The sequence below is a fragment of the Numenius arquata genome, chromosome 5 (assembly GCF_964106895.1).
Source record: "Numenius arquata chromosome 5, bNumArq3.hap1.1, whole genome shotgun sequence".
In the NCBI taxonomy this organism is placed as follows: Eukaryota; Metazoa; Chordata; class Aves; order Charadriiformes; family Scolopacidae; genus Numenius; species Numenius arquata.
The window spans coordinates 34,553,044-34,579,449 of record NC_133580.1 but is presented as its reverse complement, the minus strand read 5'-3'; the positions used below and the strand labels follow the sequence as shown (position 1 = coordinate 34,579,449).

Sequence of the window (26,406 nt, the reverse complement as noted above, 5' to 3'; positions counted from 1 at the left end):
ACTCAACTAACCTCTAAACCCTTGCCATTGGGCTCTATTGATTTTGTCTTTTCCTGCTTTCTTTTGTGTTCAGAGGCACACATATCCTTTGAGATCTGATTAGTGTTTTCTTCAGTGCCATCCCTGGAACACCTAAGTATTCTTTTTTTTTTTTTTTTTCCCTGTAGGGCCATTTTCACTGTACATGTTTCAGAAACACAACTTGGAATTTGATGAGTTTCCTACATTAGCGTTTGCATTTTCTGTGGCTGAGATGAGCTTTTACAAATTGCTATTGTCTACTTTAGGACAGCACTTGCAGCCTTGATTTGTCCTTAGATGTCATCCGCTAGGTTTGTGCAGTTTATACACAGTTAATTTGTGCCAGGAAAGCAGTAATGGGTTTTAGGCACCAGACATATTGCAGTAGTTATTTTGAAACTTTAATGAATGCCATTAAAGAAACAAAGGTATGGGAGAGCAATTCTATAGGATAGGAAAATAAAGGACAAGAGGTAAGGAGACTTTAAAGGGTAGAGTTGACAAAGCCATATTTTGGATGCTTTAGAAACTTCTAAATGGGTTAATTTGTCCTTCTTATAGGGAATGGATAAGAATAGCTAATATGTAAGGTAGAGCAAATTTATTGGACTAAATGACATGAAACGTAATAAAAACACAGTTCATGAAACCACAACAGAATTCTTCCTTTTGCTGAAAATAATGTAGGATATGACCTGCTTTGTGTCATGGGTGCACAGTTCAGCGCAGAAGTACCACGGAAAAGCTGCTCTTCACCATGTGACCCAGTAGCACATAGAAGCACTCAGCCCAGATGCTTTGGGCTAGATTCAGTGAGTTCTAGTGCTAACACTCCAGCTCTCCAGTAGCATGGTGTGCGGTGGCACTGTACTGTTGTAGGTGGTTACTTCTGTTAAACTTGCTGTGTATGGCTGGAGGGACTGCAACACTCCCTTCTCTCCCTTGCCTCTGCTCAAAAGAGCTCTCAGTATTTGACAGGATCCTCTTACTCCTTTTGTTGCTCTTTTTTCTTCCATTTTCGTTTTTTCTACCCCTTCCTCTCGCTTCATATTCCTCCTTGTGTCTTAAACCATAAAAACAAATTTTCAGTCTCACTTTGTCTTTTAAGAAAAAAAGAAAAAAAAAGAAAACAACCAAAAAAGAAACTGGCTTGACAGCCATCTTCCTATGTGTTGCCCTTTGCTTGCCTGCATCTCCTTTCTCTTGAAAATGTGGCTTCAAGTCTCCTGTGTCTCTTTTCTTCACCAACAATTAAGGTCTCTCCAGGATCTCTCAAGGCAGACGGATATTCCTTATGGCACTGTCTTGGACTCCGCAGTCTATGAGCACGTCCGAGTGAAAGGGATGAATCCTTTCGAGAGGGACAGCATGTATTCCCAAATGTGGCGGATGATTAACAGAAGTAACGGCTCGGAGAACAATGTCATGGAGTCGACCGCAGGCATTCAAAAGGTACTGGTATGGCTTATTTTTCACTTCCCATTGGAAATGCTCTGCTGTAACACCACATTTGCTTAGTTGTTGCTTTTAACTATAAGGGATGCATTTGCACCCAGATAATGATCATGCCTGGTACCTATTTCTGCACGCCCATTGCATCAGCATGGAGGATTAGGATTTCTCAGCTATGTAGCTTGTTTTCATTCACTTTTTAAAATGTAAGTACCTAGAGTGTTTGCTCTGAAGAGGATTTATAGGTATGAGAAATGAATGTATTTGTCAGGATTCAAAATGGGAATAGGATCATTGGATTTATAACCCCAGAAGACATAGCAATGTACTGTACAAAGCTTAAAGCACTTTGAATACAAGACATTGATTAACTTATTTTTGTAGACTCCTGACACTGAAAACCTTGGCTTTCAGCTGTAATTCTGAATCATATATGTTTTGAGAGAGGCAGACAGAAAAAGATGATTTGGCTTTAAAGAAGCATCTCTCAGCCAGCTTCTGTAGTGAGTTTAGCAGTGAGAAAATACTTTGGGAGCAGGAATCAATTTTTGTAGGTACATTTGTGAATGCAATAGTTCTCTCCCATGTTTTTGGTTGACAGCTACAGCTTTTATAATAACAGTAGTACGTGAAAGGATTCAGTATGAGAGTGAATATGGGTTAATGAATGACTGTACATAAACCTTATCCCTATCATTGTATCTTCATATTCACAGTTTTAAATCAAATCTGAGAAACATCCTGTTTTGTAGATTTTTATTTTAAACTTCAAAATGTGAATATTAATTGGAGAAAATATCTATTAAGTTGCGTGTTCACTTGTTTTAAACTTGGTTTAGAGACTTCTGAGGACTTGGACAAACTCTGCCTTTTGTCTCCACCAAAATTGATTTGCCAGGAAAACCCATAATTTCTGTTTCACCCAGTTTTCACACTGGATACAAATATGTAAGAGAAAAGAGTATACTGAAAAGAATGATGAAATCACTGATGAACTCTTAACAATAAAAGAACCACAAATAACAAAGATTCTTTGGAGTTTTAAAAATCACTAATTTCTGTATAAGTGAGATCATATTTTCTCTTCTGAAGGACTGAACAGCATGAAAGAAGAGGCAAGAGAGGCCCTGGGGACCTGCACTTTTGAAACCCCTTTAGAAAAAGTCATAAGCTGAAAAAAGCAAGAAAAAAAAGACAGTCTGAAGATTTATTGGCTAAAGGAAATTGCTTTTTTTGAAAAAACATATTTTAGCTCAGTTTGTAAGGGGCTGATAAAGTTGGGTTTTGCCTTTTGTATAAAACACGAGCTGCCCTCCTTCTGGTTTGCCTTCCTGAGTTTCACTAAAGGTTTCAGAAGAATCAAAAACCAGAGCACGTCAAACACAGCTATGTTGACTAATGACGTTTAGCTGAAAAAAACAACTAGTGTATCATGGTGGCAGGTAATTCCAGATTACTGTCTTTGATTTCTCATTCCTGGAAACATGGCAGTTGCTATCTGAAAATGTACAAAACCAGAAATATCTGGGTTCTTTAATTTCCCATGCCTCGGCTTCCCAGGAACAAGCACTTGCAAATGGTAGTGTTGAAAAACCAAGGTGCAGCGTGTGAGCAAGCCAACCACCTTCCCATTTTAAATTATCAAAGGGCTCAGGTCCGATTCTAATGAACGTACATATCCACCTAGGTGTGTGCAGTTTCCCTCCTTTCACTTTACAGGAAGAAATGACACAGAAAAAGATTATTTGCCAGTTCCTGTTCACACAGAATCTTTGGAGAGATTATATTGGGCCTGCTCAGGAAAAAAGCTAGATGAAGAATGTGATGTTAAAAGCTAGTCTTAGGTAAAAAAAATTAATATGTAAAAAGGTAACTGATAAGAGACAGAGATTATAATCACTGTAAAATACTTGAAAAAAATGAAAACATTTCAGAATAAAGAATTTGTGGTTCCCCTTGGCCTATTTATGTACTTTGTAATGTTCTTCGGGTTCTTGAACATCAGAGCTATTAACCAGATTATAACCCTGGACAAGCTAAACCAACAGGTCTCCCTCTGTGTTTCATTTTGTTTCTACCATTAATCAGCACTAAAGCTGACGACTGAAGAGCAGTTTGTCCAAGCTCTTTTAGGCCATTACCTTGGCACATGTTCCTGGAGTGCCAAGTGAGGGCTGAGACTTAAAGAGTGCTTCCAAATAGGTATGGGGAAAGGGATTTCCACTAGGCTGCCTAATGACCATGATGGTACTGTGATAGGAGGCACCACCATGGGAGAGAGGTGTGCAGGAAGGATGTTATGGGAGGCAATGGACATGCTTTTCTTTAACAAGGCTCCCTGCTGCACCCTCCCTGAGATTAAACGGTGTTTCCAAGTAGGCACAGTGTAAAAGATGTTGCCAAACGTTTTTTGTTACATCTTTGCAGTCCTTTAGTTTTGTCTTGCTTTTATTCTGCAAATTACAGTGGAGCTGGTACTCTTTTTATTTTGAGGAAAGCAGCAGTTTAATACAAATCTATATATAAACAGGGGGAAGGGGAGGGGAATCAACCATTGGTTTATTCATCGCATCATCCCGCTCGCTCAGCAGGACTGCACACTTGCTGTACCAGAGACTTCACGGGGAATGGCACCAGTGTGAGTGAAAATATAATACAGCCAAATGACAATGATTGCATAGTCCCATTTTGCATCAGGCAATCTACCGCCTTGACCTGCTTTTCCTGGCAGGAGGGCAGGGCAGGCAAGAGAAACAAGATGGGAAGATCACGCTGTTGTAAGTTTTCAGGTTTTGATATTTATTGGTCCTGTTCTTCTCATAAATCAGGTGCATATGTATCACTGTGTGTGCTCCTATTCCATCCATGGTGAAAAGCTATATACACCATCAGGTCTGGTTAGAGAGCAGCTGGGCAAATTTGCTCTGAAGAGAGAAAAGAGTTTTAAATACCTCAAACAGGAGACAGCCTGAAAAGTGCAGGCACTTTAGATATTTTCTGCCACATATTGTCTCTTCCTTTCTCAAAAGGCAACAAAAAGCAGTTGAAGATCTGAATTGAAAGCAGGGAAGCATGCAGTTGTTTGTCTTCCTGCTCTGTCAAATTAAAATGGATGGGAAGGTAGCTGTATTCCTGTATATGCTTGGATTGTTCTGGAGAATATTCACTTTTATCTTCTTTTTTTTTCTTTATTACTCCTAAATGTTTCGGTATCTCAAATTGATTTTCCTTTTTTTTGCATAGGTTATGAAATATACATCTCATTCTGTTAAAGGAATCTCTATTTTCATGGAAGCTATTTATTCGGAGAGGATTTACAGCAGCCTAAGTCATGCCTGCTTAAACATTCATTGAGGACTCCAAGAAAAATCATTTAGGCTTAAACATATCACATTACATACCTCTTTATGTCTTCTTAAAAAGCACATTACCCTGCTTAATCCTTTACAAGCACCACAGGCTTTCCTATCCTTGGAACTATTCCCATTTAAAATATAATGAAGCACTTCCATTGTGCCCCTGTCTGCTCTTTCTTCCCTAGAGTATAATAGTGCCTAATGCCCTATCCTACCCACCTTGTTCCTCTGAACATGATACCATAGCCTGCAGCGTCTACGTTTTTCTCAGCAGTACAAAGTGGAAAATTCCTTTCCCAGGCTGCATAAGCAGAATCTGAATGCATTTGAGACCTCTGTCTATTTAACTCTATCTGCAAAATATTTAGCCGGTAGGAAACTTGTGAATGACTGTCAGGTGAAATAATGCTTCTGGATGGCGCAGTAAAAGAAACTCTTCTTAGGCTCTTATAATATTTCCTCTTCAACTTGCTCACAGTATCAAAAGGAATTTGATCTTGAGATTTTTTATTTTCTTATGATCCTATTTGCATTACCAGTGGAAACATTCCAGCAACTGCTGAGCCCTTTGGTTTTCCCTCGACACTGCAGATTGCACCTTTACCTTCTTAGGAAAAATGTAATAGTAATAATATTGTTTAAACTATCTCTGAACAGGCCATTAGAAAGCTTTGCTAAGATGATTTGCTTGGGGAAGAAAGGGGTAATAATGTTTTGTGACTCTGTGCTAGAACAAATTGTTAATAACTGGACATGGTTATTCTTAATTTGGTTTCAGCATTAGCAATAGCATGAAGATTTCTATTGATGGGCCAAAAAACTCCAGAATTAACTAGTTATCCAATTATCCTGATTTATTCACAAAATTGCTATTAGAATTTCTATTCTGGTGGCAGATAAACTGATAATACCACAAAAAGATCTAGTTAATATATGCCAGTCCATATGTCTTTGTTGTGAACATTTCTGACCATGGAGTTGGCCAATAAAAAGACACTGAATAAAAAGACACAAGAGATAACTGAGACAAACTTTTGGGGTATTGGCTCTGTACTGTGATTCAGCAGCTTGATGGTGGCTAAGAAAGGGATAGGAAGCAAAAAAGGCAAGAGCATATAAAAATGCTGAGACTGTACTCCAGTCCCCCGTATATCTTAATTCACTACAAGGGGATCAGCAACACTATGCAGCTGTTAGTTAGCAAACTAATTATCAACGCAGACACTGATTCCCCTATGCCTCTGGAGGTGATGCTTCTTGGGCAGATGAGATGTTCTGTTGTTGTTCTATAAGTACTAAGGTTCAGGAGTACCCTTAAGACCTTGATGTGTTCAGGCCCACAGCTGAAGGTGCAATTTATCTATTTTGCAATTACCCTCTCCTGCACAGTCCACGACTTGGAGCTGACAGGTGCCTGGGGGTACCAAATGCACCTGCCCTCCTCACTTTGTTTTATCACGGGTGGTCTGGTTCCATCTTATTTGTCATATAGCATCCTTTTCTTGGAAAGCAAGCCTCAACATAAAACCTGAGCCAGATTTACCAGTTAATAATGCTGTTAATAATGACAGGAGGAATGCCTGGTCCACTGACACTACCGTGTTTAATGTCTCATAGCTTGTCAACATGTCAGTTTACGGGGGTGGAAGACTGGGGTATATTTCATTGGAAAGCATATTTCTCATAGTGTTATCACAAATTGGCTTCAGTTTGCATGAGCCAAAAGAATAATCAGCCTGGAGAAAGATTTATTTTTTTACCCCTATAGTCCTGTGTGTCTTTGTTTCCATACCTAGGGTTTAAACAAACTTGCAGCAGTGCAAAAAATTTAGAATGCTGACCAGAAAGCACTAACAACGCAGTGTGGTGTTACTTTCAGGCATTATCAAAAGGCTAATAGTTATCTGGATTAGCTTAGGGGGTCAATGTGTTTTGGATGTATAATAACTGATCTGTGACAGTTAACAAAGTGTGAAGAAGATTATGTGCATAGCTTTAAAAATGAAATGTAAAACTGTTTTCCTGCTGCCTTATTTTCTCAGAATTCGAGGCAGGCTCTACAAAAGGCTTGCTCTCCCTCATGAACACTCCTAAGCATATACCAAAGTTTGATCTAACTTTGGCTTTCTAGAGAGTTTTCACAGGTTTTATCTTGAGTAGAACACCTGTAAAAGTTATTTTCTGCAGAGTTTGATTTTATTCAGTTGAAAATGTAAGGCAAAATTTGAGTCAGCCTACATATCAAGAAATGGGTCTACACAGATAATCTGACAACTAAGCAAGCCAGCTGCTGCCATATTCCTTTTGTCTCCAAAGTGTCCTGAAAATTTTTTCTGAGTTCATCTTCTCCTGTTTCATCTTACGTGCTCCGAAATGTACCTTCCTCCTTTTGCTCTCACTGAAATGCCATCCAAGTTGCTCATGACTTCTGTTCAAAGGTCAGTCTGCATATGCCTGCCAGTCACTTCAACAGGCTCGGATGTCCCTGACTGATGTCCTGCTGTGGTGCCATGCCATTCTACCTTCCATGACTGTCTTTGCTTTCTTCCTCTCTTCTTGCTATTATTTTGGAGAATTTTCCAGATCTGTTTTCCAGTTTTGCGGGCCTTCCTACATGCAAAACCAAAGTCTTTTCTGTCTGTAATTCATCCCTGAATATTCTGGAGTCCAAAGAAATTCAGCTAGTGGCTCCAGGGACACAACTTGCAGTTCTACTTCTCTTACACTGAACTGATCTCCTTTCACCTGAAATAAAATTCGTGCTTTCCTCTACTCTCTTTTCATGATTGTCTGACCACTAACTTAGTTCAACCTAAAACCTACCGTAGCTGACCTCATAGTCTTCATTTTCTTTCCTGTGGCTTTCTGTTGCTTAAGCTCCTGTGTCTGTTTAAGTTTTGCCAGTTTACCTTCCATAACTTGTCTATGATTTTCCCATACAACTTCTAGTCCATCACTTCAGTACATTTCAGTGTTATTTTCTCTGGCCTTTACAAAGCACTTTTTTTCTGCATTTAGTTCTATTGAAAATGTTCCTGGAAAAAGAAAAAAAAATTTTTAAAAAAAAGGAAAAAAAAACATTGTCTTGAGTTTTGAGGCCTTTCATGGTCGATTCTGAGTCTCCCTGTAGCTTTCTCATTTCTGAATTGGAAATTACTTGTGTGAGCTTCCAGTGCAACTCCTTTTTCAAGCAAGTATCTTTATGCTTTCTCCAAGGACTCCTTTGTAAGGTATGAAGTTTTCCCTGAAGACAGTAGTCTTGTCTTTTCTTCAAACTCCTTAACACTCTCCTTTGTTATTACACTAACAAAAACCTTGACAAGTAGGTCTCTGGTGTACCACTATCGCTACCCATCAACCGAGCAGCACAGTTTTGTTGTTGCTTTATGCTTTTTCCCTTCATTTGGCTTATTTTATAACTACGAAATAAGAGGGGAGAGAGGAACTTCCGCTATAGTCATCTAAATATCATCACAGATGTGATGTGGGTGAAACCAAAGAACTACTATGCCCCAGAATGAACTAAGTTAATCAAGATGACCGTTAGTAGAGGAAGAGTATTTCTCAGAAAACAATCTCTCCGTGTCTGACCTTTCAGCCTTCATCCTCAAGGGAGAGCTACAGCCTAACTTCAAAAGATGAACATGGGAGCTACACTTTGTAAAAGTCTGATACAACATAAAAAGGGAAGGAAATAACATTTTATCGAGCAATTGGTCCTTATTATCCCTCATTTCCTCCATCTTCAGTGGTGCCAGCTACATATTTTTCATGAATTGTCTCATTGATTAACATAATTGCATTAGTCACAGAGATATTTTTCTAATCTTGAAGTTTTCTGCTTGTTTTCAGAGAAGGTTTCTTTGCCTGAAAGCTTGGTTATTTAGGGGTCCTCCTACAGTTATATCCCTTCTTCTGTTTAAAGGTATTTCTCTCTGAAAATCTTGCTTCGCTTAGATCCTTAAACTGCCATGGCTACAACTATGATCTCATGATGTGTAACTTCAGGTGCCTAATTTAAGTGCCCAAGTTTCTTTCCTAGCTATTGTAGACAGACAATTTCCTTCTCTAGAGAGTGATTGGGAGTGCCTAAGCTGGGAATCTATTTTTCTTGCTGGCTTATTTTGTACAGTACCTATCAAAATAAGATCATATTATGTGACAAGAAATGGCAATAAAAATAAGAAATAGCAAAATATAGACAGAGGAACTAAACTTGCTTGAATCCTGTGGAATTGTATTCTGCAGAGAGCTGAGTTCAGGTTTTTCATCTGGAGAAAGGAAGGCTGACAGCCCTTTCAGGAGTGAACATGGAACGAGGGAGGTCCCCACCCTTCATCCTGATGGCCAAATACAAAGCTAAGTACTTCATGCCTTAGCCTGTTTCTAACCCTGTGGTTGTCTTTTTACATGGCAAAACAGTCCAGAGAGGAAAACTGATTCCTTTGTAGGTGGAGGTTTCACTTGGGGTTTCTCTTGTGTAGAAGTGGACTAATTAGGATGGCATCATGAGAGAAACACCTGGAGTGCATACCTGTCCTGATGGCAGAAGACCAGCTCTGTAGGAGTATCAGGTAGCTGCCACTTTAGGTACGTGGTGCATTGCCAGGTATTTGGTCTAAAACAACCCTCATGAACACAAAAAAAGTAGAATTAATTTTGTGTTAAATAGCCTTCAGTCTCTACCTGTAGAGATAACAAATAGGAGTTTCCTTTTTTTAATTTATTTCTGGAGAACTTTGGGTACTTCTGATAGGTGGGGGAGGTAGGACCACATCACCACGCTCTGAAGGTGAGTGTAGCTATACCACAACATGCAGAGTAACTCCTTGTAGCTACCTGTATGAGGAGTTTGTAGCTGGCAATGCTTAGTTTATCCCTCTTACATCTCTTTGTGCCTTTTTCTGATACTGTGCAACTCTGGGAATTGCTGCCAGAGTAGTATGTGTCCCCATTTGTTTCTGTGGCCATATCACATCCGAATACCATAATCCTGAGCTTTATATATGAGAGACTTTAAATTTCTGAATAACTTAGCAGCATGAACGCTGCTTTCATTTGCACTGGCAAGAGATTAATTCTAGAAATTCCGAGCTCTCTTCCTGAAGCTGGGATTATCAGGGAATAGGAAATTTTGGAAGGGAGCAGGGAGTAAGAAAACTGACAATTACGAAATAATTTAAGAAAAAGAGTGTAAAAGCTGAGCATGAGTATGTCAGGACAATGCTCCAAGGGAATCTTTTTGTTAGCATTATTTGTTGCTGAAGTTTTCTCAGTTGGCCACACTCAGTATTAGGGAGACACCTGTTAGAAAGGGTGGCATAAACAGAAAAGGATGCTGAACCCACCCCTACAAACAAGTAGCTTAAATTGTGCGTATTTCGGTCTAACATAGCAATGCTACTGCCATATTCCATAAAAAGAAGTTTCTGAGTCTTTACTATGTGATGAGTACATTTATTATGCATTAGCACAGGAGAGGTTTGAAAGAGAAACAGCTCTCATGGGTGCTGTTACAAAACCATCTCATGAGTAAAATACAGGCTTTAGGAAAGAGTGCAAAACAGGAGATGTCTTTACAGATACATTCACAGCAGAATGGAAGCTCTGCTGCATGCTTCTCTCTCAATTAAAACAAAACAAGATTATGTTCTCCTTCCTGTATATCAGCTGCAGAAGCCAGGAAGAGTTTTGGGAGAGGAAGACTCGTTGGGGCGGAAAGGTACTGAGGGGGGCAGTTTTGCAGTTGTCATTTGGGCACTGCTGCCAGAGTGATGTTGGTCCTGATGTGGCATCTGACAGTGAAAGCGTGTTGGGTATACATGATGAAAGAGCAATACAGGGAAACTTTTGCTAGAAAATAAACTTTTGCTACTTTTTCCAACCCACAAATCTACTTCTAATGCAGTTGCTAAAATTGTATGTACTACCTTCCTAGGCTCTTCCATCTGTGGCGTCTCTCCAATAAAGAGTACGAGCAACAGCTTTAAATGACCAAAAACTGTAGAGGAATGAGCAAACTGTGCTGGGATGCTAGCAGAGCAGTGAACTTCCCTGTGTTTGTCAGCAGCTTGTGGAGGGGACCTACAGTTCTTTGGATTTTTAAGTAACATGTATGTTTTCTCAGATTTTATTACTGCGGGGTAATTCTGAGCTCAGCACTCTCTGATATGCCCTATTAGCACCTTCAGAAACTGGGTGTGCTGCTTGCATGTCATTCCACTTCAGTAAGTGGTCATTTATTTTGATTTAGCAGGAATTGGAACAAATATGACATAATGAGTCCTGTAATCCTTTAGGACTCTGAGATTACTCTTTATTAAACAAGAGACACTCCTGATGGAAATTACAAACTCCTGTGAATATGGTTTCCTAGTCTGGTCGCATAAGATGTGTACCATTTCTGTACAACCTATGGGGAAGCGAAGCTTGGGATGAGTAAAATACTTTGAGGCATTTTTTGTTACATCTTCAGGTCACTACTTATCGCCATTTTCCTGTGGGAGGTTGATGAAAAGATTTTAATTTGTCCAGTTTAACAACCACACATTTTCTTTTGTGCCCAGATCTAGTTCCATATGCCTTTTTCAAAACCATCAGTGGGAAAAGTCTGTCAAAAGTTGCTTCCTCAGGGAGAAATAGAAATTTGGGTTATCTCCTCCTTTTTTGATTCCTTCTATCCTTCCCCTGTTTTTTTTAACTCGCTCATGCAAAAGCAGTAGTAAAGCCCACAGCTCCCTTGTCAAACCGTCTGTGTGGCTCACGTCCCTTTCCGTGGCAGAGAGATGTGTCTGTGCTTTGATTCGCCGTTTTGGATTCTCATTATCCTAAGAAAGAAAATCTCTATAAAGCGCCTGACAGAGAAGAGTAGTTTGGCATTTGGAGCACTGTCATTTGGCTACAGGGCACACAAAAAGTATTAGGCAACTATTATTCTGGTCCTGTGAGCTCTTATTTCTCCATTTTATCTCCATTAACTTCATGCTTTTCCTACAGAGGTTCTGTAACATTTCCAGGTTCATGAAGATGAATAACACCACCATACCGAGGGTGTCTGTGGACTACACACTCTCGCGCAGCTCCAGCAACCTCAGCTCATTATTTTCCTTCTGAATTCTCACTTCACTTTGTTCCCTCCCTCTAACTTTTTGATTTTTCTGCTTTTTGAACCCTCTGTCCCTTCTATTTGGATACCAACTACTCCAACTTTTTTCCATTTTCTGAGCCTTTCTTCTTTCCACCCTTTACCTCTCTACGTCTATGCATCCCCTTTGCTGTCTCCATCAGCTTACATTGCCTCACTGTTTATCCATGCAATGAATTCTGTGACTTTTAATTCACAATCAGATAAAGTTTTCCAAAACTCTGGCTGTCACTTTGAAGCCCAGTTGCAGGCTCACAGTGTGGTGGGCTGCACTGGGAACGTATCACACACAGATCAGGGGAAATGCAGGCTCCGTCTAATGATCAATAGATGGAGACAGGAGAGCATGCTCTTGCTTGAGGCACAAAACTTAGTAATGTATTCACTTTCCTGCTTAAATGTTTCCAGCTATCATTTTTGTGTATTAACATATTTTAATAATACCCAAATACATTGTGATGCATTAACAAATGCAAATGGGATCGAATGTAAGGTTGTTTAAAAGATATATGTGACAGAAAAAAGACATGAACGGAACTAATGAGAAAGGGATGTGTAAAATGTGCTGTAAATTCCAGCTCTAAACCATGGCTTGGATTATGGGGCTGCAAGTCTAAAATGGTGAGAGAGGTATAAGAGGTAAGAGATCTTGTTTTGTATTTTTGGAGCTGTTATACCAATTGTGTATAAAACAGTTTGACAGATTTAAATAAACTCCATTAAATAACTTGTTACTGAACAAACAAACAAACAAAAGTCTATTCCAGAGACCAGCAAATGCAATTGCAGTGAGTAGATCTGTAGCAAGCCTCCACTGTAAGACATTTAATCGTTCCTCATGAAATTATTTATAATTTTTCAGTTCTAATAATCTTACAGCTGTAAGTAATAGAAAAGCAAAAAAAACCCAAAACCTCAAGCTATTCTGATAGCAAATTTTTAGACTATAATCCTTAAATAATGAATACATTAATAAGCATATAGGTAGGCAATGAAATGATAGTGAAGTAATAAGGATGGTACAGGAAAATTAAATTGTAAATTAAAAGGCACTGGCAGGATACTTAGGAAAATCAACCTTTCTAGTCTCTAAAATATGTAAGTAGCAAATATGTAAGTATCAGAATCTTTAATTAAAACAGATGATTTCCCTTAAAGTCATCCTAGTCTCAAAACAAGAGGGAGAAGAAAGTCCAGTGTGGTGGTCATGTTTTGGGCTGGACTGACCACTGAGATTAAGATATCATCTAGAGAAATAAAACACAGAAAAGGCTAATTTTTCTAATACAAAAGAGGAACCCAAAATTTTACCTATGCATGCCCAGAATGGTCTTTTATGTTTCCAGACTCCAGGTCTGTGCTTCTAAATACCTACATGCATTCAAATGCAAGCACAGGTTGTAGAGCCAGAGAGACCTCTAAGGTCTGATCTTAAAACATCTGAACTGGGAGACTGGAAACCGAGCAGACTTCTGCTGCTGGCTGCTTTTTGAGATTATCCTCAAGGAAACATTCTAGTAAAACTGCATTTTGTTGGAATATATCAATTTATTGAACCTCAAGCATTTGGAGAAAAAAATAATGTTTATGCTGTGTTTAAGGAGTGAGAGAGGAGGAAGACGGTTTGAAGCACCAGATCTGGTGAGATCTGTTGTCTCATGACAGCAAAATCCTGAGGCTGGGATGTAGGGAGTTATTTTTTTAAAGGGCAATTATAGTAAGAAGTCTCCAGTGCAGAGGCTGTCAGGCTGCACTAAAGTCTGGTGCCAGGACATGATCAGCAGCTCTTGTGGATGCTTTGCTCTGTAGCCTTATTCACCTGCCTCCTCTGGAGCAATGTGAAAAGAAAACACTCCTCTCTAACTCCCACTAAGTATTTCAGGGGGTTTCAAACCCCATTCAGCCAAAGTTTCACACAGCTTGCTTCCTAACATTTGTGCAGGGCTCTGAAATGTAGGAGAGGAGTGCTTTGAACTAAAATGGGACTCTGCATGTGCATCGTGGCTGTGCATATGTGTTGTGGACAGCTTCTGGGATGATGGACCAGGGAGTAGCCCAGCAGGGCATTATTTGGGCTCTCCCTCCTGACATAGTCTCCCTGAGCTCCTTTGTGGGTGTGCAGAGGAGCTTTTCTAAACATCACCTAAACGGCATTTTCAGGTCCTGCAGGTTTTGCATAGTTAGAGTTACCAGCGTGGCAGTCCCAGCTGAGTAGAGGATCAGATGGATGTAGAAAAAGAGTTTTCTCTCTCTCTCCCGTTACTCAAACCTGCAAGACTGGAATGTGTTAGTGGTGTACTTGCATAGGCAGCGACAAATGAAAATGATAAAAGACCTTTCATTCTCTGGCATTAGTCTGGCACCTTTCATATGCAACAAAATCCTTAGGAATATGAGCAAAATACTGCTTTTTTTTTTTCATACTATATACTACAATGCCTCCTGCTACTGTCTTTTTCTGACCTGAATCAAGCAACTGAGATGTTTTCTGAGTGCTTTTCTTGGAAATAAGTGTAGATGGAGTGAACTTTCCAGCCATCAAGTTAAAAATTTAGAAGTAACAGCACGGCATTGAGGAAAGTATGCCAGGTAGGTAAGCTGGCTTTCTTAAAGTGTGTCAACTCAAAATAAAGCTAAAATTCTTCTGTCAAATAAGCAGAATATTTCCTTAGGCTGAAGAGTAATGATAATTGTGGGTTTTCCAACATTTTATTCTCTTTACTTAAATTGCCAGCAAACCGTTTATGTCTCTTTGAATTTGAGTTAGTTGGCAGAGTTCTCTGGTTTGAAAATGTGACTACAATAAATCAGTTTCTTTTTCATAGCCAACCTATGGGAGGAGAGGATTAAAGTGTCACATGTAGTATTTTAAGAAGCATTTTAACCAGGCTGTAATCACATTTCATTCTTCTGCCAGTTTGCATAAAATACCCAATCTAGATAGACTGCACAACTCCCTCGCTGCACTCTCCCTTGCAATGGCAGGAGAGGGTTGTTTACCATTCCCGACTCTAAAGCTTTCCCACTGCACGAGGGTTGATTGGTGTTTGTGGCTGTTTGCAGAATGGCTAGTTAATCAAATAAAACAGACCCCATTCTCTGCTGAATATAGCAGAGGAAACGATATAAATACCAGGGGCTGTATCAAGATGGGTGGAAAAATGCAATGCATCTGTAATGAAAAAAACCAGTAGATAAGCAGCTGTATTATAAAAGTCTGTAAATACCAAGGGGTTCTGGTCATAACATCAATCAAAGAGCAGAAGCTTTGGTGGTTTTATTGTTCTGACCTCAGGATGGGATTTCCTTGTAATACCTTTCCAGCAAGAATTCTCAACCTGTGAGTAAACAAATCTATGACATGGCACCTTCTCATTATTGAGTCTTGTGCATAGCAGGGATACAAATTCCCAGGCATCCTCAAAATTTCTCATGAATCTTCCTTTGTATTCCTTTGTATAAGAGATGGATGGCCAGGACATCTTTCTTGTGGTTGATCCAAGGTACTGCAACATACCTTGGTCCAAAACAGCCTGAATTTGTCACCTCTGGGAGACACTGAAAAAAATAACCTGTATCCTGCAGCATGGAGAAATAGTGAGCTAGCTTCCTACACTGCAGGTGGTCAGAAGAAGATGACAAATCCAAATTTGAAAACCTCTAAATTTTGTTTCACATATAGCAAGAGTTCTGAGCATGGTTGTGTTTTATATGACAGTTCAGGTATGCACTGGGAGGCTGATGGAGTGGGTCTCTCAATGGGCGCTGGTACCCTGTCACCTCATTCACGGGTCTTCACTGAGCGTTGGTGTGAGAGAGGACACCAGTCTGCTCATTCCTTGTAGAGGAGAGTCACACAGCTACTGTTTGCTGAAAAGCAGAATTCAGCGTGAAAACAATTAGGTGCTTATAAGCAGCAGTATCCTCAGAATCAAAATCTTCGTCTCAAGTGCGAAAATTTTGTTCAAGTCTTGTCTTTTCACACAAGTTGTTATATGAATCTCTCTTGGAGTCCCAAATGTTGCAGTTTACAGTATAATCTGGAGATAACAAACAATAACATAGGTGCAGATCGGGCAGGTGTAAACAGCAAAGGCAGGAACTATTTCTTGCAGAAGGAAAATTTGAGCATCAGTTAATGACTGTTTGCAAAACACTTTCAGTCCTTCAGATGATGCTGTTATTAAATTTAACATCTTTGCTTATGCTATAGTTGTGCTGAAAACTAAGTAAAGGAGATGGTTTTCTTTAAAGGGTGTCTTATTCTTTATTAGCTTGATCAAGTCCTTTTCGATTTAACGAAGTGAGTGGCAGATGGAACACAACAAAGCGGAACAACAAGAACACATCATGATATGAGATCAAGTAAGAGAATCAAAGTAGATAAACCCAAAAGTAAATCAAAAGAGCTCATACCAAAATTCTGGCTAAAATAATGACATATAACATATGTTTGGGTATGACAACAGGTGTGGAAAATAGGGTATTATTTTGTTCTTCCATGGATACCAATAACGATCTTGATTTAGAGCATTGTACTTCTGAATATGTCCTTTCATGCTGTGATGTTGAGAGTCTCCCCACATTATCAGACATGACAGCAGTTTTGCAAAATTAAAATGTTTAGTGGAAAGGAGTGGAAATATCAGCCAAGCATGTAACCCAAGATCACATAAATTCTTTGCATCTGTTCAAATTTACTACCTTTCTTGCTGTTATTGTCCCACTTTTCAAAATCTTGAATCGCCCAATTCAGCTTCTCTTCAACAGGCTTCTCCACTCATTTCTCCAACTTCCTAGAACATCCCATCAAAGGTTTACCCTATCTTTCTCTAACACCCTTTTGCATATCTTCAGAGTTAATTGCTCCCTACATCCAACATGAGAAATGATTAGCTTAAATTTGGCATCCATTGAAAACAGTCAGTGGTAGACCTTAGCTCAGTTTGTGTTTGCATCCACTAATTTGGAAGCTGGTTTGACTGTTCCAGACCTCATGAACTGAGTAATGTGGAGGGAAAATCTCATAAGAGTAAGAATTACTTTACATAACATTATATAACATCCAGATCCATTCTCAGCTGAATGAAGACAAATTACATTCAAATAACAGAGAAACTTGCAGAACATTTGTTATGAACTCCTTTCTAATAGTAGTCCTAGGCCTGGTGGAGTTTCTTCAATCCCCATAGAGTTTTACATGGTACGTTTTTGACAGATATTGTGTCAAATTGTATTGTATCCTTTCATGATTTATATTGCACACATTCTATATGGCTTTCAGTATGTTTTAGTTATTACTATTCTATAAAATTTGTAAGCTATGACAAGTTTTATGTACATTTATGTGACTGCAGTTTTGATTTAATCTTTATCATATTATACTCAATCTGTAGATTCTTCTATTTTTATTATGCTCTGTCCGTATTTTATGCCCTTACAGGTCTGTGTTTTATCTCCTGGTTCATTCAGATCAAGTTCAGCCTAGGTTCTGCTCTGAGTGTGTGCTCCGTGTAGGTACAAAGTCCATTGAACTGACTGTTATTTATTCAGTAGCTGTCAAATGTAGATCTCTGTACTGGGCCTTAGATTCCTGTTGAACTTACATTATTGGGCTCTAAATAATTTGAAGTATGACAAAAAGAATAAATACAGCTAAAACAAAGTCAAAAGAGACAAGAGGAAATATTATTGTGGGTTTATCTTCTTCAGCTACAATAAAATGGCTTGTATTAGAAATAGTGCAGTGAGCAGGACTAGGGAAATTGTACCTCTGTACTCGGCACTGGTGAGGCTGCACCTCGAGTACTGTGTTCAGTTTTGGCCCCCTCACTATGGAAGGGACATTGAGGTACTGAAGTGCGTTCAGAGGAAGGCAACAGAGCTGGTGAAGGGTCTAGAGCCCAAGTCTCGTGAGGAGCAGCTGAGGGAACTGGGATTGTTTAGCCTGGAGAAAAGAATACTGAGAGAAGACCTTATCACTCTCTATGACTACCTGAGAGGAGATTATAGTGAAGTAGCACTCGGTCTCTTAAATAACAGGCAATAGGAAAAGAGGAAATGGCCACAAGTTGTGCCAGGGGAGGTTTAGGTTGGATATTAGTGAAATTTCTTCACCAAAAGGATTGTAAGAAGCTGTGTAGAATCCTTTAATATCTCCCTAAACAAGTGAAGAAGAAAAACGTGTTCATTGTTTTACATTTTGTCCTGATTTGAGGTAAAACAGAACCAACTTCCTACTCAGTAATTTTACTTCTTAGATAAGCGTCTTCTAACTCTCTGGAATTAGCAGCATATTGTGCAGAAAACTGTTCTCAGCGTGATAAGACCTATGTTTATAGTTCATGCCAAAGAATGGTATGCAGAGAAGCTCTTATTGCTATAAAGACCAAGGTCAACTAGCTTCGTTAGTTGCCCCACTGGAAGGTTGGAAATGGAAAAGCGTAGAGGGGTCACACTTGCAGGGAGGAGCAGACAGGACAGGTGACCCAAAACTGACCAGCAGGGTATTTCATCCCATCGGCTCGATGCTCAGTATAAAAGCTGAGGTATCAAAGGGTATCTCTTTCTTCAATGGCCAATGTCCGAGGAGGACCCTGTCTGTTCATCTGCCTTTGATCCCGACCCATGGGTTCCTGACTGCAGATCTGGAATTCAGTTCCCACCCATCACTGAGTCCAGTCTGGGACTTCCCCAGTGCCTGCCGGTGACATCATCCTGGGAGCTTGATAGGGTTTTGTATATATTGTATCTATTTTCATTATTTCCTTTTTATTTTATTATTAATATTTCATTAAAGTAGTTCAGTTCCTTCTAAACTTGTAAATCTCTTTATCCCTCCTCCTCCTCTCCTTGGAGTGAGAGGTGAGGGAGAACATCTGTCATCCGTCATCGGCCAGTCTGGCCAAAACCACAACACATTTAAGAATCCATACTGAAGGAACAAGGAGCATGCCAATGCAATAGACCTGGGCAAGTAAATTATTTTTTTTTTTTTTGCTTTGGCAGTCATTTAAGGCCTTTTCTCCACCCTCACCACTGTGCTGGCAGCTCGTATGTTCCCAGGTACAGTGAAGTACTGTGGCTTCTCTCTAGCTCTTTCAAAGCCAGAGAAAAACTGCAGTTCTTTAGTGCATTTAGTATATATGTGTCCAGTGTACTATCCCTCTCATGGCATAGTTTTGTAAAATGTTATTTTTAAGTTAAGTTTTTATATAAATGTAACTAACAATTAACCACCAGTTTAGATATTCATTCTTCTTATATAGTCTTCTTATAGTCAAGGTCCAATTTTTTTTTCAGTAAAATAAGTAAGACGGCACTGAGTTACATTTCCTAACAAAGTAGTGGCGTTTTTCAAGCCATCCCCACACAGATGCTTGGTGGTACCTGCCACACATTGGATGAAGTGGTAGAATGTCAAGTTGAGGATTTCATGATGATATTACTTGTGTTTTCCACTTTCCTTTCCTGTTGTTTGGTGCTAACTAATGAAATTATTTCATTCATTCAAGTGAGATATTTACTAGTGTACATGATTAGCTGAGCACTTAGCTGTCCATGTTGCATGCGCAAATACCTGATTTGCAAGTGCACTGTGTAACTTAGAAAATCTGAACTGACATTCCTAATTCTAGGTGAAATGCTACTCCATTTTAAGAAGGGATTGGATTGTATTATCATGATCAAAATTGAAAAAACCCTGTGCCATCATTTTTTCTATTTCATAAATATTGTAACTCCACTTTACTCATTACTCATCTCAAAGATGCCTTGGCATTTTTATTAATGTGGTAGGACTAGAACAAGTACTTGAATTTAAGCAAATTGTATTCTATTTTTCAAAAGAACGCCAATGACACAAGGTATACATTCTAAACTCAAATTCAGAAAATAAATAAGACTGGATGACTAATTGTATTGTATATTTACCAAAGAACTATTCTTCTTGTTTATGATATGATAAGATTTCACAGCATATATTGTCTAAGTTTGAATCTGAGCAGCTCGGGCAAAACATAAGGAGACATAAGTTTCCATGATTTCCCAGACTTATAGGAAATCTGGAGTGAAAGAGGAAACACAATTGCTTATTGTATTAATGATTCTATTTATAATGTGTTTAGATTTTTTTAAAGATGCCTACAAACATAGATCAAGTAAAACAGAATGAGTTGTCTTTAGGGATTTATCCCCTGGAATATTACAGTAATTAAAACTGAAACTGTGTAAGGAAGGAGGTATTTTCATAAAGCATTGCTCATCTTTAAAAGCTCTAAAACTATCAACATGTCATTATGGGATATTTCTATATTGAACTACTAAGTATTGATCAAAATGGTTTTTCATTTTGAAATGTTAATCCATTGCAGGGAAAATAATTCAGGTTGAAGTCAACTTTTTGGAATAAAATATTCTCCAGATCGGATTTGTTTGGTTTTGGTCCCAAAATTTGCAATACTTTTCTCTAAATGAAAATCTTGAAACTCCTTGTGCAGAAAGGTAAGTAGTTTCTGTCCTGCCCAATTTCTCTCTTTGATCAAGAAAAAGCTTGAAACTCCTTTTGGACACCACTTACATCTTTCTTTACCTTTGTACCTAAAGAACCTGGGTTCCTGCTCCTTTCCCTTGACTTGCTTTGCCTGGCAGAGGCTCAGTTGTGCGTTTTAAGTGACTGTAACTGTATTCTGGTTTGTAGGTGTTTTGTACAAGGGATGTGACTTCCTAGTTGGTGACCACAAAATGCTGAGTGTTTTGGATTGCAGGCGTGCTATCTGTATTTTTTATCGTGACACCCTGCTCTCCCTAACAGCTTGCTGCACGGTGGGCAGCAACAGAGAGGAGCTAGCTTTCAAGACAACTATGGGGACAATATTTGTCAACTTGTTAGGTTGTGTCATTTTCTCAGTTGTCTGCATGGTGATAGCAAGCCAGGCAGTCTGAGTAAAAAACACTGCTGCACTGCTCTTCCTCCTCCTGCAGCTCCCAATGTTTTCCATGGGTCCTAAACTGCAAAAGAAAGAGAAAACCTTCTTAGCTCACATCTGTACAGTTTTCCTTTCCTGTGGGTTCAAACTACCCTCTTGTGAGAATTAAAATGGATTCAGCATCAGGTTCTCCAAAGACATGACCAGCTGGTGACGAGGGGTGGTGTGGTGACATTAGGAACCCACACATTGGAGGAATAACAGCTCTTAACAACACACTGACCTGGGGATACAGGAACATTTATTTGTGCAGCATCTGCTGTCTGGGCCGCATGATGAGAGGAGACTGACCCACCTCCAGGAGACCTGACCGGCCGTAAAACGGTAGCTTTAGCTGGAAATACCACAGGGCAGAAGTTCCTCTGTGGAGCTTTTCTGGAGTGCTTTGCCAGAAGGCCCCTGTGGTGCCAGTCTGTGCAGCAGCCTGAGCTTGCAGCCTGAAAGAAATACTTACTTAGAGACCCCCCATAGTAGCCTTTATTGAACTCTCAGGGAAGGGGGATGGCCAGGTATCGCTGAAAGGTAGAAACCTTAAGAAGATGGAACAAATTTCAGTCTGCTTCTTTCTGCAGCCACATGAACATGAAAAGTCTAAGGGCAATGAAGAGAGACTTCAGGGCCCTGGGACGGCTGGTTAAGGGATCAGGAGCACAAGTAGTGTTCTCCTCTATCCCACCAGTTGCAGGGATTGATGAGGGGATAAACAGGAAGAGCCAGCAGATTAACTCCTGGCTCCGAGACCGGTGCAACCGGCAGGACTCTGGTTTTCTTTGACCATAGAATGATCTACAGGACTCCAGGCATGCTGGCAACAGGTGGGGAAAGCCCAACCTAAAGGGGAAGAAGGATCCTGGGACAAGTTAGCAGGGCTCATTGGAAGGGCTTTAAACTAGGTTTGAACAGGGGTGGGGATGAAACGAGGATTACTAAAGTGGAGACTGGGAGCAGCATGCCAGTGCTTGTGGGTAAAAGTGCTAGCAAGGTCTTGCGTTCTGTTGTCTCAGTGGCGGTAGGGGATGGTGATCCATGCGGTAGCGAAGACATGAGGGGTAGTGATAGGTTGGTGACTACAGAAGTGTCTGAGCATGGTTAGGTGGGAATTAGGACTTGTCCCCCTGAAAAAGTGACAGGACAATTAGCCCAGCTGAAGCGCATCTACACAAATGCATGCAGCATGGGCAACAAACAGGAGGAGCTGGAGGCCATTGTACAGCAGGAAAACTATGGTATGGTTGCCATCACAGAAACGTGGTGGGAAGACTTGCACAACTGGGGTGCTGCAATTGATGGCTACCAACTTTTCAGAACGGATAGGCAAGGAAGGAGAGATGGTGGGGTGGCCCTCTATGTTAGGGGCAGATTTGAATGCCTAGAACTTAACAATGTGAATGGCAGTGTTGAGTGTTTATGGGTAAGAATCAAAGAGAAGGCCAATAAGGTGGACATCATGGTGGGAGTTTGTTATAGACCCTCCAACCAGGATGTAAAGGCTGATGAAATATTCTACAAGCAGCTGGCAGAGGTCTCACGATCACTCGCCCTTGTTCTCATGGGGGAGTTCAACTTCCCAGATGTTTGCTGGAAATATAACACAGCAGAGAGAGAACAGTCCCAGAAGTTTCTGGAGTGTGTGGAAGACAACTTCCTAACACAGCTGGTGAGGGAGCCAACTAGGGAAAACACCCTACTGGACCTGCTGCTTGTTAGCAGAGAAGGTCTTGTGGGGAATGTAAAGGCTGGAGGTTGTCTTGGGCAGAGTGATCATGAAATGATAGAGCTTTCAATTCTTGGAGAAGCAAGGTGGGGAGCCAGCAGAACTGCCACCTTGGACTTCAGAAGGGCAGACTTTGGCCTGTTTAGGAGCATGGTTGAGAGTGTCCCTTGGGAGACAGTCCTGAAGGGCAAAGGTGCCAGGAAGGCTGGTTATACTTCAAGGAGGAACTCTTAAAAGCACAGGAGAAGGCCATCCTCAGGTCCCAAAAAACGAGCCGACGGGGAAGAAGACCAGCCTGGCTAAATAGAGAGCTTTGGCTGGACCTCAGGAACAAAAGGAAAGTTTATGGTCTTTGGAAAAGGTGGTTGGCAACTTATGAGGAATACCAAGATGTAGTGAAGCTATGCAGGGGGAAAATTTTAAGGGCCAAAGCTCAAGCAGAACTCAACTTGGCCACTATAGTTAAAGATAACAAGAAGAGATTCTTTCAGTATATCAATAGAAAAAGGAAGACTAGGGAAAATTTAGGCTCACTGATGAATGAGGTGGGCGCCCTAGTGGTGGAAGACACAGAGAAGGCGGAGTTACTGAATGCCTTCTTTGCTTTGGTCTTCACTGCTAAAGCTGTCCGTCATGAATCCCAGACCCTGGGGACAAGGGGGAAGGTCTGGAGAGAGGAATATTTCCCCTCAGTAGAGGAAGACTGGGTTAGAGACCACTTGGCCAAACTGGACATCCATAAGCCCATGGGCCCTGATGGGATGCACCCACGAGTGCTGAGAGAACTGGCAGATGTTATTGCTGGGCCACCCTCCATCATCTTTAAAAGGTCATGGAGAACAGGAGAGGTGCCTGGGGACTGGAGGAAGGCTAATATCACTCCAGTCTCCAAAAAGGGCAAGAAGGAGGACCCAGGGAACTACAGGCCGATTAGTCTCACCTCTGTCCCTGGGAAAATAATGGAGAAACTTGTTCTGGATGTCATCTCCAAACACGTTGAAGAACAGGAAGTTATTGGAAGTGGTCAACATGGATTTATCAAGGGTAAATCATGCTAAATCATGCTTCACCAATCTGATAGCCTTCAATGATGTTATAACTGGTTGGTTGGATGAGGGGAGAGCACCATTCGTCATCTACCTTGACTTCAGCAAGGCTTTTGACACTGTCTCCCAAAACATCCTCATTAGGAAACTAAGGAAGTGTGGGCTAGATGAGGGGACAGTGAGGTGGATTGGGAGTTGGCTGTGTGACAGACCTCAGAGGGTTGTGATTAATGGAACAGGGTCAAGTTGGAGGCCTGTAACCAGTGGTGTCCCCCAGGGGCCAATACTCGGCCCAGTCCTGTTCTACATATTCATCAATGACCTGGACGAGGGGACAGAGTGTACCCTCAGCAAGTTCGCTGATGATACCAAACTGGGAGGGGTGGCTGACACTCCAGAGGGCTGTGCCACCATCCAGCATGACCTGGACAGGCTGGAGAGATGGGCAGAGAAGAACCTAATGAGGTTCAACAAGGGCAAGTGTAGGGTACTGCACCTGGGGAGGAAGAATGCCAGACACCAATATAGGTTAGGGGTTGACCTGCTGGAAAGCAGTTCTGAAGAGAAGGATCTGGGAGTCCTGGTGGATAGTAAACTATCCATGATTCAGCAATGTTCCCTTGTCGCCAAGAGGGCCAATGGAATCCTGGGCTGCATAAGGAAGAGTGTGGCCAGTAGGTCGAGGGAGGTCATTCTCCCCCTCTGCTCTGCACTGGTGAGGCCACAACTGGAATACTGCATCCAGTTCTGGGCTCCCCAGTTCAAGAGAGACAGGGAACTACTGGAGAGAGTCCAGCGAAAGGCAACAAAGATGATTAAGGGATTGGAGCATCTCCCTTATGAGGAAAGGCTGAGAGAGCTGGGACTCTTTAGCCTGGAGAAGAGAAGGCTGAGGGGAGACCTTATCTATGTTTACAAGTATCTGAAGGGTGGGTTGATGGAGGATGGAGCCGGACTCTTCAGTGGTTCCCAGTGACAGGACGAGGAGCAACGGGCACAAGCTGGAACATAGGAAGTTCCATTCAAATATGAGAAAAATCTTTACGGTGAGGGTGAGAGAGCACTGGAACAGGCTGCCCAGGGAGGTTGTGGAGTTCCCTTCTCTGGAGATTTTCAAGAGAAAACTGGCAGGCTGCCAGCAGTTAGTCCTTCTTTTCTCCTGCAGGGTACTAAAATGAGGGGAAACATGCTAAATTGTTGGGCAGTGTAATTTCAGAGAGGGGGAAAAAGAGGGGCTGGGCGGCATTTGTTTTGGAGATTCAAGATAGTATGTCTGGATTTGCAGTGCCAAGATGGCTTCATCCAAATCTGGGCAGGAGATGCTTGTCAAAGAGAGAACGATAAAATGGTTCAAAAGATAGTTAACTTCCTTTGCATGAGTAGTGGGATATCTTGAATCCTATTACCACTATGAAAGTGGTCAGAACTCTTATACAAGGAATATAAAAGCTGAAAGTTAAGTCAGTTTCTTTACAATAAGTTTCTAAAATGAAACTGTATTGTTTCAAATGAGCTTTTACTGGAGGATTTTTCTGCAACATTAGTAGTTTTGCAAAGAATTTTCTCGTGGTGAAAGTTCTTTTTCAGATGATGGGTGGTTTGGGATGAGTAGCTTTTTACTTTTGATGATTTTTCTGTCCTTGCAGTTGGTATTCAATAAGTATTTCTTTGAATATGGAATGCTGCCCAAGATTACAGTTAGATTGACTCTGCTTCTATTCTAAGAATGGGGACAGGAACCCTTTAGTTAGATCATGCTGCACTGATTTAATTTAAAGAGGGATGCTGCTTCTCTATATTCACCTGGTCTCATCTTCTACATGATACTTCAATCTACAGAATTTTACTTTTTCACCCAAATTAAGATAATTGGTCTGTGTACTTTTCCTCATTTAAATGTTCTTTTACTGGGAATTAGTTGCCACTGAAATACAAATATATCAGAATTGGGGGAGTCATGTTAGTGACATTTGGTTTAAATTTGCCTCATTATTGAGACTACCACTTGGCTACCACAGATCTAAGTTTTTGAGGAACCTGAAGTGCTTTCATATCATTTCTGTATATGACCTTCACTGGTGATACCCCGAAAATAGTCTTCATTAGTATCTGCAGCACTACCTTGTCATAAAATGAATGAAAAGCTGACATAAAAAAAATTGGTTCCTTACCTCAAAGATCTGCTTTGCTGAAATTTAATTTTTTTCTGTTGTTTTTTTCTCCTTTTCTCTTCCACCTGAAATTAATTTTAACTTTAATGAACCTGTGGTTCCGCTGCATGTCAGTGACCAGCGTGATCTGCTGCCTTTTTAGTGCTTTGCTGTGACTACCTGGAGAAGCAGCAGGCTCTGTTCTCCCACTGCCCCCAGAAATTGCTCCTTTGTTTGACCTCTGCTCTGCTTTGCTCTGCTTGATATTTTCTTTCTTGTAACTTACAAGTTGCGTTTAATTACAATGGCAATGAATGCGCTGAACACTGGAAAAATTCTAACACAAAAGCGCCCTCTCATTACAGAGCTCTCATACCTGAGTAATTCTTCTAATTCCAGATGAATTATTCAAGGTCTGCCCAGCATAACAAGCAAATGGATGATCATGAGGCTTTTCTTAAGAAGTTGGTGGCAGGTTGCATATGAGGAATTAATGCGTTTCCTGATGAAGTTTTATCTGGAGCCATTGAAGCTGA

General features: G+C 40.6%; 1 protein-coding gene across 2 annotated transcripts in view; it reads left to right on the top strand.

The window, feature by feature from the left end:
- GRID2 (glutamate ionotropic receptor delta type subunit 2) overlaps positions 1–26,406 on the top strand; it is a 764,624-nt gene that overhangs the window by 662,286 nt on the left and 75,932 nt on the right. For both annotated transcript variants that reach the window (XM_074147380.1, XM_074147378.1), the window contains one exon: positions 1,278–1,473. In XM_074147380.1, coding sequence (XP_074003481.1) covers positions 1,278–1,473 — 196 coding nt within the window. The remainder of the gene's footprint in view (positions 1–1,277; positions 1,474–26,406) is intronic.